Source organism: Sus scrofa, chromosome 1 (assembly GCF_000003025.6).
Source record: "Sus scrofa isolate TJ Tabasco breed Duroc chromosome 1, Sscrofa11.1, whole genome shotgun sequence".
NCBI classification, from domain to species: Eukaryota; Metazoa; Chordata; class Mammalia; order Artiodactyla; family Suidae; genus Sus; species Sus scrofa.
The window spans coordinates 246,544,681-246,561,303 of record NC_010443.5 but is presented as its reverse complement, the minus strand read 5'-3'; the positions used below and the strand labels follow the sequence as shown (position 1 = coordinate 246,561,303).

At 41.6% G+C, this 16,623-nt stretch overlaps 1 protein-coding gene across 4 annotated transcripts in view; it reads right to left on the bottom strand.

The window, feature by feature from the left end:
* Window positions 1-12,843, bottom strand: part of SLC44A1 (solute carrier family 44 member 1) — a 212,067-nt gene extending 199,224 nt beyond the window's left edge. For 2 of the 4 annotated variants that reach the window (XR_002337141.1, XM_005660312.3), the window contains exon 1: window positions 12,510-12,751. Coding sequence is in view for 3 of the 4 variants with exons in the window: in XM_005660312.3 (XP_005660369.1) it covers window positions 12,510-12,545 (36 nt within the window). In the remaining variant the exon portion in view is untranslated. Of the gene's footprint in view, window positions 1-12,509 lie in introns of all 4 variants that reach the window. The other 2 variants (XM_003480567.3, XM_021067056.1) reach the window with 2 other exon arrangements.

Here is a 16,623-nt window from a genome sequence, read left to right as displayed (position 1 = left end):
AACTGGAGGTAGAGGGTATGGAACGAGCAAGAACTTCCCAAACTTTTCTGACCTCAGAAGCCTTTCTTGGAAGATCATCCTGTAGCCCTGGCATTACGGGGATGCAAACTTGGGGAAACCCTGCTTAAGGTATTCTTAGATAAGTAACATTTGTATCCTTAAACCGGAGCGCATGTGAACACCACTTACAGGGCAGAGAGCCTGGTAAGCAGCAGGTCCTGTGGAAGTATTCCCTCCTCCCAGGAGGCTCGCTACTCTGCTTGTCTCTAACTCAGCAGGAACATGTGTTTCTGCTTGGTCTTGGTTTAGTTTCTCAAATTGAAGTAAAATATAAACTTTTTTTTTTGTTTGTTTGTCTTTCTGTCTTTTCTAGGGCTGCACCTGTGGTATGTGGAGGTTCCCAGGATAGGGTAGGGGTCTAATGGAAGCTGTAGCCACCGACCCACACCAGAGCCACAGCAACGCCAGATCTGAGCCCCATCTGCGACCTACACCATAGCTCAGGGCAACGCCAGACCCTTAACCCACTGTGTGAGGCCAGGGATCAAACCCGCAACCTCAGGATTCCTGGTCGGATTTGTTAACCCCTGAGCCATGACAGCAACTCCAGTAAACTATAAACTTTTAAAAAACAATTACCAAAACTAGAATTACATCCAATTTTAAAATAAAGTCTTATAAAAATATTATTTCTATACCTTCACAACTGAAATCACTTCAACCACCAACGCTTATTCCAAAACGGTCTTTTTTTTTTTTTTTTTTTGGTCTTTTTAGGGCTGCACCCACAGCATATGGAGGTTCCCAAGATAGGGGTCAAATAAGAACTGTAGCGGCTAGCCTACACCACAGCACATGGCAATGACGGATCCTTAACCCACTGAACGAGACCAGGGATTAAACCCGCAAACCTCAGAGTTCCTAGTCGGATTCGTTAACCACTGAGCCACGACGGAAACTCCCTTTTTTTTCTTTTTTTTTTTCTTTTTTGTCCCCATTCCTTTCTTACTGCTCTCCTGAGCCTTACTGGCACTCAGTATTAAATAATGTCATCTCTGAAATGTTAACCCTTTCAGAGGTCATGGATCGCCCAAGACTGACTACATAAATATATATTCCTTATTTGAAACTGCATTCTTAGGAATCTAAGTTATGGGGAAAGGACACAATTGCAGTCATGTTTAGTAAACTGACTGCCATGATAGACTTGTTCAGACTTAAGTTCTTAGAAGAAAATGTAGACAGGCTCAGGAGGAAATGCACCACAGTCAAGGGTCCCCAGAGCCTCAAGTTTCTAACTACCACTTATATAGACTCTACTCCAGATTGTCATACCCTGACCTCTAGTTTGGGATGCCCTGATTTAAAACCAACACCTTCCCCACCACCACCACAACACATACACTTCAAAAGGCAGTGTAAATAATACACACAATCTCTGAATTTAAATGAAAAAAAGTAATATCTAAGCGACATTTAATATACTATTTAATTAGAGTCCTCAGTACAGCAGAGGGATGGGAATGCAGTGCAGCAGGAAAGGCAAAGGCTTTGAACTACTCCAGGCTTTACATTTGGAGGACCTTGCACAAGCTGCCTAAACTTTCCCAGCCTTTGTTTCTTCATCTGCAAAATGGGGCTATCACTGGTATCCATCTCAGAGTTGCGAGAACAAAATGAAATTTATTATATGAGAGCAAACAACTAGGGAATGAAGGCAGGGAAAAGCCAGTGGTCTGCTCTCATATCCCATGTCTTCCCCCTGGGAGACAGCTTATCCTTTGAGCACCTCCATCACACAAAGGACAGAGCATCTTTCTGAAATACAATTCTGGATCTTCAATTGCCTATAGGAAATTGCTCCATGGAGGTAGTAATATCGGTATCACCTCAAACTCAGTTCACACAAAATTAAATTCATGTTCTCCTCCCCACATTCTAGTCTCTATCTCAACTCCCATGTCTACTCTAATACCCTTTTCCCATTATATAGCATCCTGAACCAGTTTTATCCCTCTGCTTCATCCCACATATCCAGATTAAGTCAGGAAAATCTGTCCTATTTCAATTTCATAATGTCCCTTCTATTTCTCATTTACTCTGTTGGTCTGAGTTACCACATGGCTTCCAGGGTGGCCTCTTTCCCTTTCTCCCACTTGAAGCACAGAAAGACTGAAAAACCCTTCATGGCTGCCCCTTAAATAGTCAAGTCTTCCCTACAGGTAACACTTCTAGCCAGGTCGCCTTTCCAAACAGACACGCAGCTAAGTTAAAGGCTGCCTTGCCTTTGTTCAAGCTGCTCCTTTAACTACAATGTCCTCTTTTGTCCCTGCTTTCTACAAAAATCTGTCTATCCTCCCACTTGCTAAACCCATCCTTCAAAGCCAAATTAAGAGTGATTTTCCGGAAGCCCACTAACTAGCCCATCCTTTCTTGACTTCTTCATCTCCTAAACTCCTAACGCTCCAATTCAGCATCTCATTATTACTGTTATTCATTTTACCCTTAACACTCATCTTCCAGACACAATTTAAAATTTTTTGAAGTCAGGGTCCCTTTTCCAGAACCCAAAAGCAGAATTTTTTAGGGGAGTAATAATGGGTAGAAGACCTGAGAGAATTAATTTATATTAATAATGTCTGAGATATTTTCATAGGTTGTGCATGGGTTTGCTACAAGCCTGCGAGGCAGGTTTTGTTATTATTGCCGTTTTATAGCAATAAACTGAGGCACCAAACATTAAAGAATTTGGCCCAAATAACCCAGCTGATGACTTTAAACCCATACAGTCTAGCTCTACAAGCCCATACTGCTGCCAGTATAAGATGTATATCAGTACTCAGATTCCAGTAGCCCTTCCCAGCAGCAGTAGGGAAAGGATTTCTTACGAGGATGGCAGAAAGCTACTTATCCATTAAGGAAGAATCATTTAGTTGGGGTTGGTAAAGTGAGAAACATATAATTAACTCAATTCAACTGAACTTTAAGAAAATTTTACATATGTTTAAAATTAAACTTTTTAGGAGTTCCCGTCGTGGCTCAGTGGTTGACAAGTCTGACCAGGAACCATGAGGTTGCAGGTTCAGTCCCTGGCCTTGCTCAGTGGGTTGGGGATCCGGCATTGCTGTGAGCTGTGGTGTAGGTTGCAGACGCGGCTCGGATCCCGCGTCACTGTGGCTCTGGTGTAGGCCGGCAGCTACAGCTCCGATTGGACCCCTACCCTGGGAACCTCCATATGCCACGGGAGCAGCCCAAGAAATGGCAAAAAGACAAAAAAATAAAAATAAAAATTTAAACTTTTTATTACAAATAATGCCATTATTATGATGCATTATTATACTTTTGGATTACTAAATAAAGGGTGTCAACTTTTTTTATGGCTTTCAATGTATGTCATCAACACTGTCCCAGGAGGGTCATTCCAATTTATTCAGCAAATCAATAAAGAATACTTGAGACAAAATCACAAGAGTAATTAATATTATTCTATTAACTTTTACTAAAGTTACAGACAAAAAGGGTGTCTATGTGCCCTTAATTTGATCAGCAAAATTGAACATATTTACATTTTAGTTCATTACTTCTCCTTCTGTAAATTAGATATTTCTGGCAAAGATGCAGTTTTTATTTGTACTGTGAGAACTCTTTATTTATACTGTGAGAGCTCTTTATATCATAGATATTCTAAATAATGACGTGGATCTTTGGTTTTATTATTGTTATACCAAAAAACAAACATAAAAACCCCAAAATTAAATAGAAGGGAAACCAAAGACACTCTCTTTCTACTTTTCTGTTCTAGAATATTCACTACTATGATTCCTTAAGTGCATCAGGTAGGGGTAGAAAGAAAAGGAAGGAAAAAGAAAATTTTAGGGGGAGGGACCAAAAAAGAAAACATGAATACCAGTCCTACAGAGATAAACACACAAAGAAGCAAGAAGAGGTAGCAAAGGAAATTGAGAGCTTGAACAAGTCATGCTAGACCCCAAGGTTCTCTCAGGGCCCAAGGGTTGTGGGAATACTGATTAGCTACTTAACCATCATCCCAACCTTAAACGTTCTTCTTTATCCAGAAGCTATCCTCATCTCAGAATGGGAAAGAGGCAGTGGAGGTGGAGAAAAGAGAAAAATAGCACTTGGGCAGTGACGAGAGCAGTATCTGTCACTGGGAAAACAGGAAGATAACTGTGTGACTTTCAACTATGAACTGTGAAAAGTTTTATAATGGAGCTATAAGTAAAACATTAGGAAACTTTATAAAAGTGTGATTTCATAGGCAGATAAAATAGCAAAACTAGGTAGTAGGTACTACCAGCTGCCTACCTAGTCCCAGTGCTCCCCAACCCTCCTCCGCCTCAAGCCTTGCCAGCAAAGTCCTAAGTTTGTCCTGGTGTGGCTCCACCCTCCACTTGACTCAGAGGGAAATCCTGGTTAGTCAAGCCAATTACAGTGCCCTAGCCTCCCCCTCGCTTGACATTGTTTAGGGATGAGTAGGCAGCCCTCCCTAACTCCCATTAAAGAAAAACCACTGGATGGAGGCAGTCAGCTCAGCATAACAAGAGTCTTTGAGAGAGTCACATCCATCTTCAGATCAGGAGGCGACCTACGTGAGGAAAAGCTACCTTCCTTAAATAACAAAAAGAGACAACTCAGGTCCTTATTGACAATACCAAGCTACTGAACTAACCAGGCTGGAAGCCACCCTACCTCTCAACTCATATAAAAGTTTTCCTTAATGCTTTAACTATTTAGATTTAAGGTTTTTCATTTCTTAAAGCAGAATCATCTTTAAGTGGTTCCTAATGAAAAATCTTACAAGATCCTTATTATCATCATTACCATTATCACAATGCTACTTAAAAGGGAAAAAAAAAAAAAAAGAGCAAACTTTAATACTTTCCCTGCTACTTAAACATCTTAAAGTAACCATATATTTCAATTTTTCCACCTTTTTGCTGTTCTCATTTTATATTATACAAATGTATCCAGAAATTAAACACTTCTGTTCAAGTTTTCAGCATATCTAGCAACCTTAAAAATTAGGATAGGGAGTTCCCATCGTGCCTCAGTGGTAAGGAACCTGACTAGTATCCATGAAGATGTGGGTTCGATTCCCTGGCCTCACTCAGTGGGTTAAAGCATCCAGAGTTGCAGCGAGCTGCAATGTAGGTCGCAGACATGGCTCAGATCCTGTATAGCTGTGGCTGTGGTGTAGGCTGGCAGCTGTAGCTCTGATTCAACGCCTAGCCTGGGAACTTCCATATGCCACAGGTGCAGCCCTACAAAGTAATAAATAAATAAATAAATATTAGGATAAAAATAGCTCTTAATACTTTCCTTACTAAAGAGATGTCTAAATAGTTGTGGGATATTGTAGTGAGCAGCTAAAAACAGTAATAATATTATTTTCACAAAAAAATAAATTCCAGCATTTTATCAACAAAATGTTTCTTAAATAAATCCTATTATACAGCTGATATGAAATCAGAAAGGAGTCCACCAAGGGGGAAAAAATACGCCCAAACGTACACCTCTACAAGTACACTTGCTTCATATGTGAGATGTATACGTGCCACAGAGAAGCTGCTTAAGATGCTGCTAAAAATTCAGCTGAGAATCTTCCTCAAAATTATTTGTCCCTTTAAAAAGATTTTACACTGAATTTTAAAACATCCGAGTCACTAAGGTAAGAGTTCATCCACATCCATCCATTAAAGGAAAAAGAACATCTTATTAATTCGAAAATTTCATGAACACCTACCATGTATCAGGTACCAGCTAAGCACAGAGAGTAAAAGCAATGAACAAAGCAGATGTGGTCCCTCTCCTCAGCAACTCAATCTAGACCAGGGGTCAGCAAACATTTTCCCTAAAGAGCCACAGAATAAACATTTACACTTGTAGACCATAAAGTCTGTCACAACTAACTATTCAACTCTGCCATTGTAGCATTAAGAGCAGCTACAGACGATGTGAAAACAAATGAGAGTGCATGTATCCAGAAAACTTTATTTTCAGGCAAAGAATTCAAATTTATATAATTTTTATGAAATACATTTCTCATGCAAAAATGTTCTTCTAATTTGTTCAACCATTTAAATATATAAATACCATCTTTGGCATTCTTAGCTCGCAAAGTCATACAAAAACAGGTACAGCCAGATTTGGCCCATGGGCTGTAGTTTTGCCAACCCCTGGTCCAGGGGTATAATTATTTGTTTACTGCTTTAAATGTTCAAAGGGTGAATGAGAATTTAATGAGGACACATGGCTTGGGTTGAAGAATTAAGGAAGCCTTTTCCAAACAAGTGATTTGGAGGCTGAAACTTAAAGGAAGAGCCAGCCCAGGGAGAAAAGCAAAGAACATTCCAGACAAGTTAAAAGCATGTGCAAAAGCTCGAAAAGAAAGAGGAATACAGTCTCCTGAAGAATCTGTGAGCCTGAAACACAAAGAATAAGGAGAAGTAAGGTATGAGTGGGCAAAGGCTGGGGAAACAGAAGGGGACTACACCCACACAGTGTTCTTCTCCTCTTTGTCCTAAGAGCAAAGAGAAACCATTAAAGGGTTTCAAGGAAGCAGGAACAAAATTAGCTTTGGATTTTTTAGAGACCGCTAAGACTGCAATATGGAGAAAAATTGAAAGGAAGCATGAATGAATAAGGGGAGATCTGGAAGCACAGTTTTGGCTGGACATGATAGAAGCTTAGACTAGGGGCTGGGAGTGGAGTGTACAAAGCAAAAGAGGCAGGATCTGGTGACTAGGTAACTGAGAATGAAAGACAGGTTTCCTGCACACCTCAGGTTTCCACTTTCCCGGGGAAAATATCACTATCATTCAGTGAACCAAAGATGCTGAAAAAGACGTGTGTGTATGTGTACACAAATTTTGAGTTTAATTTTTGACATGCTGAGTTTGAGTTGCCTGCAAGGTATTCTAGTGGAAGTGCTAAGTAATCAGTGGATATAAGGCTCAGAAACCAGGACGAAATTGGTTTCAGTTCAGTAATTCAGTTTGGAATTATCAGCATATGGATAGTTACTGAAACCATAGGAGATGGAATTAAGTAAAGAAAGGGTATGTAACAGTGGTTTTCATCCTTGGCCGAACATGAAAACTAAAAAACACTGATACCCAGGCAGTACCCCTAAACCAATGAAATCACAGTCTTTGGGAGGAGAACCCAGACATCAGTGTCTTTAAAGCTCTCTAAGTGTTTCCAATGTGGAGCCAAGGTTGCAAAGATAAGAAGATTTAGGACATTAAGAATTAGCAGTAACTATAGAAAGATCAAGAGATTGAGACTAAGTAGGTTTCTAGTCCTAGTTACCTCATAATGTATTTCTCTGACCTCAGACTACTTCATATCTCTAAATTCTAGTTTAGCTCAATAGAAAAGTGAGATCGTAGGCTTAGTTTATCTCTAATATCCCCTAGAGTCCCCAAAATCAGAGCCAAAGTTACAAAATTGAAATATTTCTTTCTTCTTGGATGGTTTGGGGGGAAGGAGATAGAAAAATAGCTATTAGCCAATTATCAGTAGTATAATACAGAATATATTGCTATAAATAAATATCCTCCAAGCTGGTAACATTTCTAATGACAGGATTAACACAGCAAATACTATTTGGAAGTATCTGTTAAACCTGGGAACATTCTAATTGGACTAGTTTTGCTGAATTATGTTGTTCTACAGCTAGTAACTGCAGCAAGTTCAAAACAACATGAATTTAACTTGGACACTCCTTAATTCAAAATGTTATTAAGTGGACTTTTTCTAAAGATAAAATGAGCTGCAGTTTAAGGTTTGGGGAGCATGTATGTGAACACAGAAAGTAAAGCAGTCAAAAAACCTGGAGTAAAATTTGGATTAGTAGTATAGCTCTGAGATTTCAGCCAATTTTGTGAATGTCCAAGTCTCAACTTCCTCAGCTACAAAATGGAAGTCAAGTCAACTTCAGAATTATCGGAGAAATTAAAACATAAAATGGCTGTGAAAAAGAGCTATACATGGAGTTCCTCTGCAGCTCTGTGGGTTAAGGATCCATCATTTCGACTGCTTCCACTCAAGTGGCTGCTGTGGCTAGTGTTCGATCCCTGACCTGGGAACTTCCAGGGATATGCCACAGGTGCAGCCAAAAAAAGAGGAAAAAAGAATAAAGAAAAATAACTACACAAAAGGTATCACCATTTTTACATTACTTTCCAGCCAATTTTAAATATTAACTTTGATTTACATTTTTGGAGGAACAGATCTTCTATGCTAACAGCGCAGTATTCAGAAGAAGAAGAAACTAAATTGTCTTCAGGCTTTGACTTTTCTGTTCTAGTTAAAGCAGGTGTACTTTACTGGACATATTTTAATAGAACAACTAAGTCTCTGTTGGTTATTCCCATTACACTCTTCAAATTTCATTTTTACCCTCTGACTTCAAATTCCACAAACCAGGAGACTACAGTACTATTAAAATTTTGTTACAGAAGAGTTAACATACTCAAAAGTTAACCAGTATTTGTGAACCAATTGATTGTTTTTCACTACTCCCAAGACAAGATATAAGAGCTAGAAAAATACAGTTAAATATATAGCTCTCAATTTGAAGACATGGACAAGAACACAGACAAGAACAATCTCTCCTAATGTCAGAGAGATGAGGGGTTTGTTCAACCATAAAGATTCTCCTCCTTCCCTCTCACAATTTCTAAGGTTAGAACCAAAGGACACAGAACTACAGAACACTTGCGAAATCTCCAAAGCACTGCTGTGAGAAATAATGATCTAGCCATTAACGACAAAGACTTTAGGCAATTTGCTAAGTAATCTTTCAAAAGCCTCCTTCATTCAAACTGGTTTGTCAATGGCAAAGAACATTTCATAAATCTGAAGATTTACAAGTGAACTTTGAAGTTTAACATTATAAAAATAGAAATTATGTCAGGTTATAACAGAACAAACGAATTATGGAGAGTTGGGAATAAATTTTAAGAGTCTTAGGGAGGATTAGTGCTGTAAAAAGAAACTCAAGACTATCTCACTTTTATGTTCCCTTCAAAGAGATTTTTAGGCAAAGGCTACCATGTACTGGCTTGTTTTGAGCAATCACTAATAGTAGCAAGTAACTTGTAGTGGTCACTAATAAAAAAAAAAAACATAATTAAGAATTCTATAAGCATCCTATTAATATATCTAAGAGTTCTTAAGATTCTCAGATACACATATCTGATACAGCAAAAATAATTTCCCCAATAATTTCCTCCTTCAACAATGAAATACTAGTATAGAATGTGACACTGTTCTTTTATCTAAATCCAAAAACAGGATAATTATTTTGATGGCAAATTATGATATCCAGACACTGCCAAGAAAGTGAAAATAATACCAGGACTATAAGAGATGAAACAGTTTGGAAGACAATAAACTCTTTTATGAGAGTCTACAATATAGCAAGAGACTATGAGGGAAAATAAATTGTATTTCAAAAGTGAATCCCTACTACAAAAAGGAAACACACTATATTTACATTGATAAAACATACCAGGGCTTTAAAGTTGCTGACGATACCACTGAGAAAGGCTAAGCTAAACTGCAGATTACCTCAAAGCACATTGTTTTGATGTGCTGTGCAGGTTATCATTACAGTTTGTAGAAAAGCTCTTTTAAGATGTTATAGCCACTGCTCCAACTAAAATATAAGCACTGAGCAGAGCACCAGAAGAAAAAACCTGCTCAATTTTGCAAACTGATGGTACCCCTGACAGAATTAGAAGCAATGTGGGAAAGGCAGATGATTTTTAAATTAAACAGTTCAAATTTTTAAACTAAACAGTTCTTAGAAGAGGATGGGCTTGGTGGAGTTAGTCAACCAGCTCTTGGAAGAGAAACAGCACATGGTTCAGGGCTGGATTCACAGTCAATGGTACTTGCCAACTAGATGTTGGAATCTGTGTTATCTATATATTCTGTGACTACTGAGCAACTATTATGTACAAGGTATAGTGAGGCACTGCAATGGATACAAAGATGTAGAAAACCAAAACAGTTCCCATATTCAAAAAGCTTACAATCCAAGAGAAGGGATGAAAGAAACATTCAGGTTAAAAATACAATAGAGGCCTCTAAGAGAAGTTCTAAGTGATGTGGAGGTTCGCAAATAGAGAAGATGTGCAGCTGCATCCTTATTTTGTTTCAACACAACACATACAGATACTATATTATCCTAACTGGTAATGCTCCTGAAAGGAACATTAAAATGCAGCAGATTGGTAACATCTCACAAACGAAAAATGATGCCAAAATTTTAAATAAGAAAAAGAAAAAAATGATGACCAGCTCTTTGGCACAAAACCTGCTCCTCAATGCTCCATTGAACACTACAAGTCCCTAAAGCTGAACTTAAAGGCATGTGACAGCTGTTGATTGGTTATAGGAATTCACAGGGAAAAAAAAAAAAATGCACCCCTGGGGGTGCATGACATGCATCTCGTCGGAAGAACATGGCATGAAGGAAACAGTTGCTGCAACAGGAAGAAAAAGCAAGGAAAATATGTGTGACAGCATTCTGAAAAGTAAGACATGGAGCTACTCAAATGCAAGACATGTTATTAAAGCAGAGTTTTAACAGGTCCAACATCCACCCCTCTCAAATTTAATTGTTCCAAGAGGAAACAAGCCATCCATAAACTATCCAATATTTTCCTGTCTTAAAACATTTCACCACCAAAAAAGGATGCAAAGTAACCTAGTTCTTAAAAGAAAGGCAACAGGAAAGCCACCTTTTTGTTGAAAATAATATTTAAGAAAATACACTTAACGTGATTCCTCCTACTTCCCCCAAACGCCTAACCAATTGAAAGGTATTGTGTGATTTCACACCTTTATCTGTTAACATGAAAACCGTGGTCTATCGACCCTTGGTAACACTAGTATATATAGTTTTTCTTTGTTATTCTAACTGAACAGGAAGGTTTAACTAAAGCAATCCGTCTGACTGTGATCCTAGTAGGGAAAGAAAAAAAAAAAGCACACGAGTAAGCAAACACCCAAAAAAGAAATGGACAAATAGGATGGATACTTAATAAAGCATAAATGTCCTCTGCAATTCTAGTCATTCTCTCTCTAACAGATCTCAGATTTTCGAAACAAGTATGCAGGTTATTTAAAACTGAGTTATATATAGTCATTTAGCAGCAGCAAAACACTTCTGGCATTATCACAGATGCCAGATCTCTGAAGGAATTATTTTCCCAAACTAGCATTTTTCTTCACCAAGAACCGACCCTCCTTTATTTCTAAAAACAAGAGCCCTTGTCTCCCCCCAAAACAAACAAATCAAAGACCACAGTTAAATTCTACGCTAATGAAACTGTGAGATTACATCCCAGGCGTTGTCAGAGCCTATTTTTCATACACCACCACCAGACAGTTTGATGCAGTATTCCTGATTGCTTTTTATCGTATTTGTAAATACACTCACTAATCCACTAAATTAGGTAATTTACAAACAGGTCCTCTCAGTTATTAGTGGCCATCAGTCAAGTCCTATTACATTTGATCCTTATACAGTTGTCTAAACATTTCTGTCCAGGTTAAGGGCTCGGATTGGCGAGAGGGAGGTTAGCGAAATTTGGATGGGGGCAGGGTGGAAGCTGGGAGAAATCTCTGCATCTCAGCCCTCAGCGACAACATTCAGCCAGTGCCCACAGAAAAACTAAATTCGGCACCTCTTTCTCCTGTTACACTGGCAACAAAGAGGGAGTTTCCGTAACGCTCCCGTCACCCACCAGGTGCCCAATCTCCTTCCCTACCCAGTCCCAGCGCTCCCGCAGGGGCCTCGGTTTACGAAGAGGCCGCGGTGCCCGGGGTCAAGGCACAAAGGGGGGATGGGGTAGGAGGCAAGCGACTAGAATTGGGAAAGCGGATCGAAGAAGGGCTCCGGGACTCGCTTAAACACTTGAACCCGGACGGGGGGCGCTGGCAAGAGAAAGGGGACACAATATCGAATAGAGCAGAAACTGTAATAAGGTGGGAAAGGGGTAAACAGCCCATACTGGGGGTACTCCTCCAGGAAGCACAGAAAATAGTCAGTGGATGGGGCGAGGGAAGTCTCCAAGGAGGTGGGAAGAGAGGAGCCAGGCCCACAAGACGAAGGAAGGGGTGCCACCTGGGGCAGAGAGCAGGCGCCCTTGTTGCCAGTACCTGCAGGCTGGCGGGACGGGGCCGCTCAGGTGTGACTGGGAGGAGGCTGCCAAGTCGGAAAGGGGCCGGGCAGAGCTAGAGGCGCCCTGGGGGCCGCGCAGAGGCGCCTGCGAGTCAGCAGCCTCGGGAGCCAGCGCGGGGGCATCTGCGGGACAGAGGGAGGCAGGAGAGGGAGGCGGAGGTGGGGGTCTCTGGAGTGCACCGTGGGCCGAAGGGAGGCTTGCGGGTAGTGGGAGGCAGCGGGCGCCCGCGGCGCAACGCGGTGCGGGAGAGGCATCCGGGCGGGCGGCCGGGAGGCGGGAGCCCCTCACCTGCGCGGCTGAGGAGGCGGAGCTGCAGCAGCCCATGGCGGGGCCGGAGGAGCCCGGAGGCGGCGCCGGGCGCGCAGCTACGCCCCGGAGCCCCTCGGCATGCGAGCCGGCGGGCGCCCGGGGAGGGCGCGGCCTGGCCCCGCACTGCTCGGCGGTGGCGGCGGCTGCTCGGGCGGCGGCAGGTACTCAGGAGGCGGCGCGACTCGGGGCAGGCGCCGGCCACATCCCCCGGCGGCGGCGGTGGTGGCTGCGTGGCTCCTGCTCCGCTCCTGCTGCTGCAGCTGCTCCCCAGCGGAAAGGGGCGGGCGGCGGCGGCGACGGCGCCTCCCCCTGTCCCCCGCCTCCCGCCTCCCGCGCCCAGTCCCTCTCCCGCTCCCTCTCCCGGGCAGCCGCCTCCTCAGCGCCGCTCGCGTCTCCCATCAGACTCCCCGCCCCCAGTGCAGCGCCGCGCGGGCGGCCGGGCGGCTGCGGCCAAAACGAGGCCGGGCCCTTCAGCGCGCGTCGGAGCCTGCGCGGTGCCGAGCCCATTTAACTGTGGCACCGAGGCAGAGCGCTACCTCAGGGCAAGAGGGCGCCTGAGGCTGGGGCGCCCGAGAGTTGAGCAGGCTCGCTGCTGAAATGGGGCCGGGTTGCTTCCGGAGGCATGGGCGAGGCGCGCAACCCGAGGGGTGGCTGATGTTAATCCAGAGGAAAAGGTACACGATAAATCCCTGGAGAAGGAGTAGATGATAGAAGACGAGGATCATCTGTTGCTACTCGCCCCATTTTGCTGATGTGGAAACTGAGCCTTGAAGGGCACCGAGAGCCTAAGGGAACTCACTCAAGGTCGAACTTCTTATAAACAGCTGAAAATAGGGAAAGGGCAGAAAGTTCTCCAGGTCTTTCAATTCAGAGACATATCGGATCTGAAGGATAGATACTTTTTGTGCAGAATAGACCACAAATACAATAAACGAGTATTAATTCATTGTATTAAGACATATATATGCTGAGGGTATACTAAATTACAGTAGTTTATAGGCACTAAGAATAAAAAGGTGAACAAAAGAGCCAACGCTTCTGCTGTCCCCATTGCTACATACATACGCAATGCATTATCGACAGAGTAGGCGTGGTCACCACCTTCAAGAAATTTACAACCCTAAGTCGCTGAGAAATGGTATGAGATGAAAACAGCTAAAATGTAGCAGGAATAAAACCAAAAATCATGCTTAATATTAAGAGAACCACTTACAAGGCACTATTACAAGTCCTTTACATGTTTCCTTAAAGACAATCAGAAAAGAAAAAAAAAAGTTTGCAAATGAAAGGCATGAAGTTTTAAAGACTACTCAGGGAGTTCCCTTTGTGGCATAGCAGAAACAAATACGACTAGTATCAATGAGGTTGCAAGTTCGATGCCTGGCCTCAATCGATGCCTGGCCTCAATCAGCGGGTTAAGGAGCGTCGCTGTGCTCGGATCCTACTTGCTGTGGCTCTGAAATAGACTGGCAGCTAAAACTCCTATTCACAGTCTAGCCTGGGAACTTCCATATGCCTCTCCAGCTGCCCTAAAAAAAAGAAGAAAAGAACAAAAAAGACTACTCAAAGTCTGGGGTGGGGGGAAATAGCACAGAAGTAAATTGACTTTATGTGCCTTGAAAGGGAAAGCAAAGTCACAATGGGAACCTGGGGACAGCCAAAGAAAAAGCCAAAGAATTTCCAGTTGTGTGTTTCAATTTCTTGGGTCTGTGACCAGAATATGTCACTTCTCTTAGCCTCTTTCTCCGCTTCTGTGAAAAACAGATAATAAGGTTAACCAGGAAGAGTGGGTGTCAAGATTAAACAATATATGAAGTTCTCTGGTGGCTTAGTGGGTTAAGGAACCCACATTGTCACTGCTATGACTTGGGTCACTGCTGTGGCGTTGGTTGGATGCCTGGCCCAAGAACTTCTGCACATGGAGGGCACAGCCAAAAAATAAATAAATAAAATAAAATAAAGATTAAATAATAAATGAAAGTAACTAGTAGAATAGTAAGGATTCATTAAGTACTGCTTGAGATCATTAATTCTTCCCCTGTATTCTCCCTGTGTTCCTTTACAATTTGATCAGAGGGTTCACCATACCACTGGGCTGGTGAATCCTAAGTATGTTACCAATAACCATTAGGCCATTAATGGCTCTGGTCCCAATTCTGATTGTAAACTCCACCATTAGATTGTAAACTCCCTGAGAACAAGGAAAAGCATTTTCTCCTTTGTATCTGTCTCAGCTCTTTCAAATGTTTGTTGAATTATTCAATACACCAGAAATAAAAAAACCTTCCCTTGAGATTTTTCCCTCAAAGCCTCAAAGTACATCTTGTTTTTAACTGAGGGAGGAGGCTGAAAGTAAAATTACAGTCTTAAACAAGAAGCCATCTGTCTTCCCTCTTTATAATCAAGGAAAGGGGAGTTGTTTCTCTTAGCAGAGTCAATATGGGAGCATTTCTCTCAGATTATAAAAATCTTCTTGGCTAGTGTAGTTATTCTATGTAGTAGCTAGTACTTATTTTGTAATTAGAACTGCAGAAGCAGATAACAGACTGTGGCGGTGCTTCAGGGGAAAAAAAAAGCATTTCATTTTTTTGGAGGTCTCTTTCCTAGACGTGGATGCTGAATGAATGTAACTGAAAGGGCACACATTCTGTTGCACTTGACTGATCTGAACTCATTTTCTCTTTAAGGGTTAAAGGAACTAAGAGTTCTAAGGTTCTGCTAGGCGCTTTGTAAATATACTAATTATGTATGTATGCACCATGTCTGCATATGAATGTGATGTTTTTAAGTTATACCTAAGTCTTTAGCATGAGAGAAACTAACAGCTCCTGAATTGATATTCTGTACCTGAATTGATATTCTGTACCTTCTAAGAATGAGTCTCTTTCCCATCCTTCTCATACCCAAAGAAGCCTCATAAAAGGAATGATTTAGAGGGGGCAAAAAAGCTGTTCCTTTTCACTTTTTCTCATAAACAAGCACACACAGCATTCAATGAAATTAAACTACAGCAAATTCAGAAATGACGAAAGGGGTTTTTTTTTTCTTTAGCTAGTGATCAGGGTACTGATCTTACCACCATGAGGTGTCATCAAGGCAAAGCCACTTGGGAAGGGCTTAGGTTAGTTTCTGTCTTTCTTTTGAGAAAAACTGTTTAAAAAAAAAAAAAAAAACTTATATGAGAACAGCTTCTGCACTAACCAGGATAAAATTATAAGGTCTATCAACCTTGGTTCTGCAGGGTAAAATCAGATCACCAGCTGAGCCAGCCAGAAATGCTTCCCAGTGGTCCAGTATTGTATAATTGGCCATGTGAATTCCAGGGTTTCCAACTTCAAATGGAGGGCTTGGTGCTGGTCACTCATGGAGGGAAAACATTGAACTAAGGGTCTTTCCAAGATTTTAATGAAGCCAGACTCAGTGTTCACATGATTTCAGGTTTGGGATAACAGAAATATAAATACATATATATGTGTATATGTCTATAACTACTGAGAAGAGTCCTCTTAATTTCTTTCTTTTAAGCTGGGTATTTGATACTTTGGTTGTGTTATTTACATTTTAGCACATACTGGGTTCAGAGCCGCATCCCACGTGAGCACATTTGCCTCAACAGAGCCTGAGCTTCCAGATCCTCCTCGAAGCATTCCACATATCACCCCTGGGAAATGCTCCAAAAGTGAAAACTAATTGTAACCAAGGGCTGTAACTGTTCATTCATTACCAGAGCAGCAGGAGCAGGTCTCTATTTGAGAAGACAGAAATGTATCCCACCCTAAACTCTGAAGCTAGAAACCCCTGAAAAGAGCTTCCCTTGAACTTATACCTGCGACAGAAAAAGACATTGTTCCCAGCAAGAGTCTGGTGAGAATCATAATCCTTTATCTTTGCAACTTTGCTCCTGTCCACAGTTGTGAGTTAGTTGATGTTTCTCTAGTGTTAATTAATAACTCTGACTTTTATTTATAGTTTCACTTAGATTTCCATTGCAAGTTCAGACAATGCATAAAGTTCTCTAAAAATGCTTGCGGTGAACCCCCGTGTTCAGAGGGGTGTGGCACTTCCTTATTGCTTTTCTGAAAGCAACCTTTTA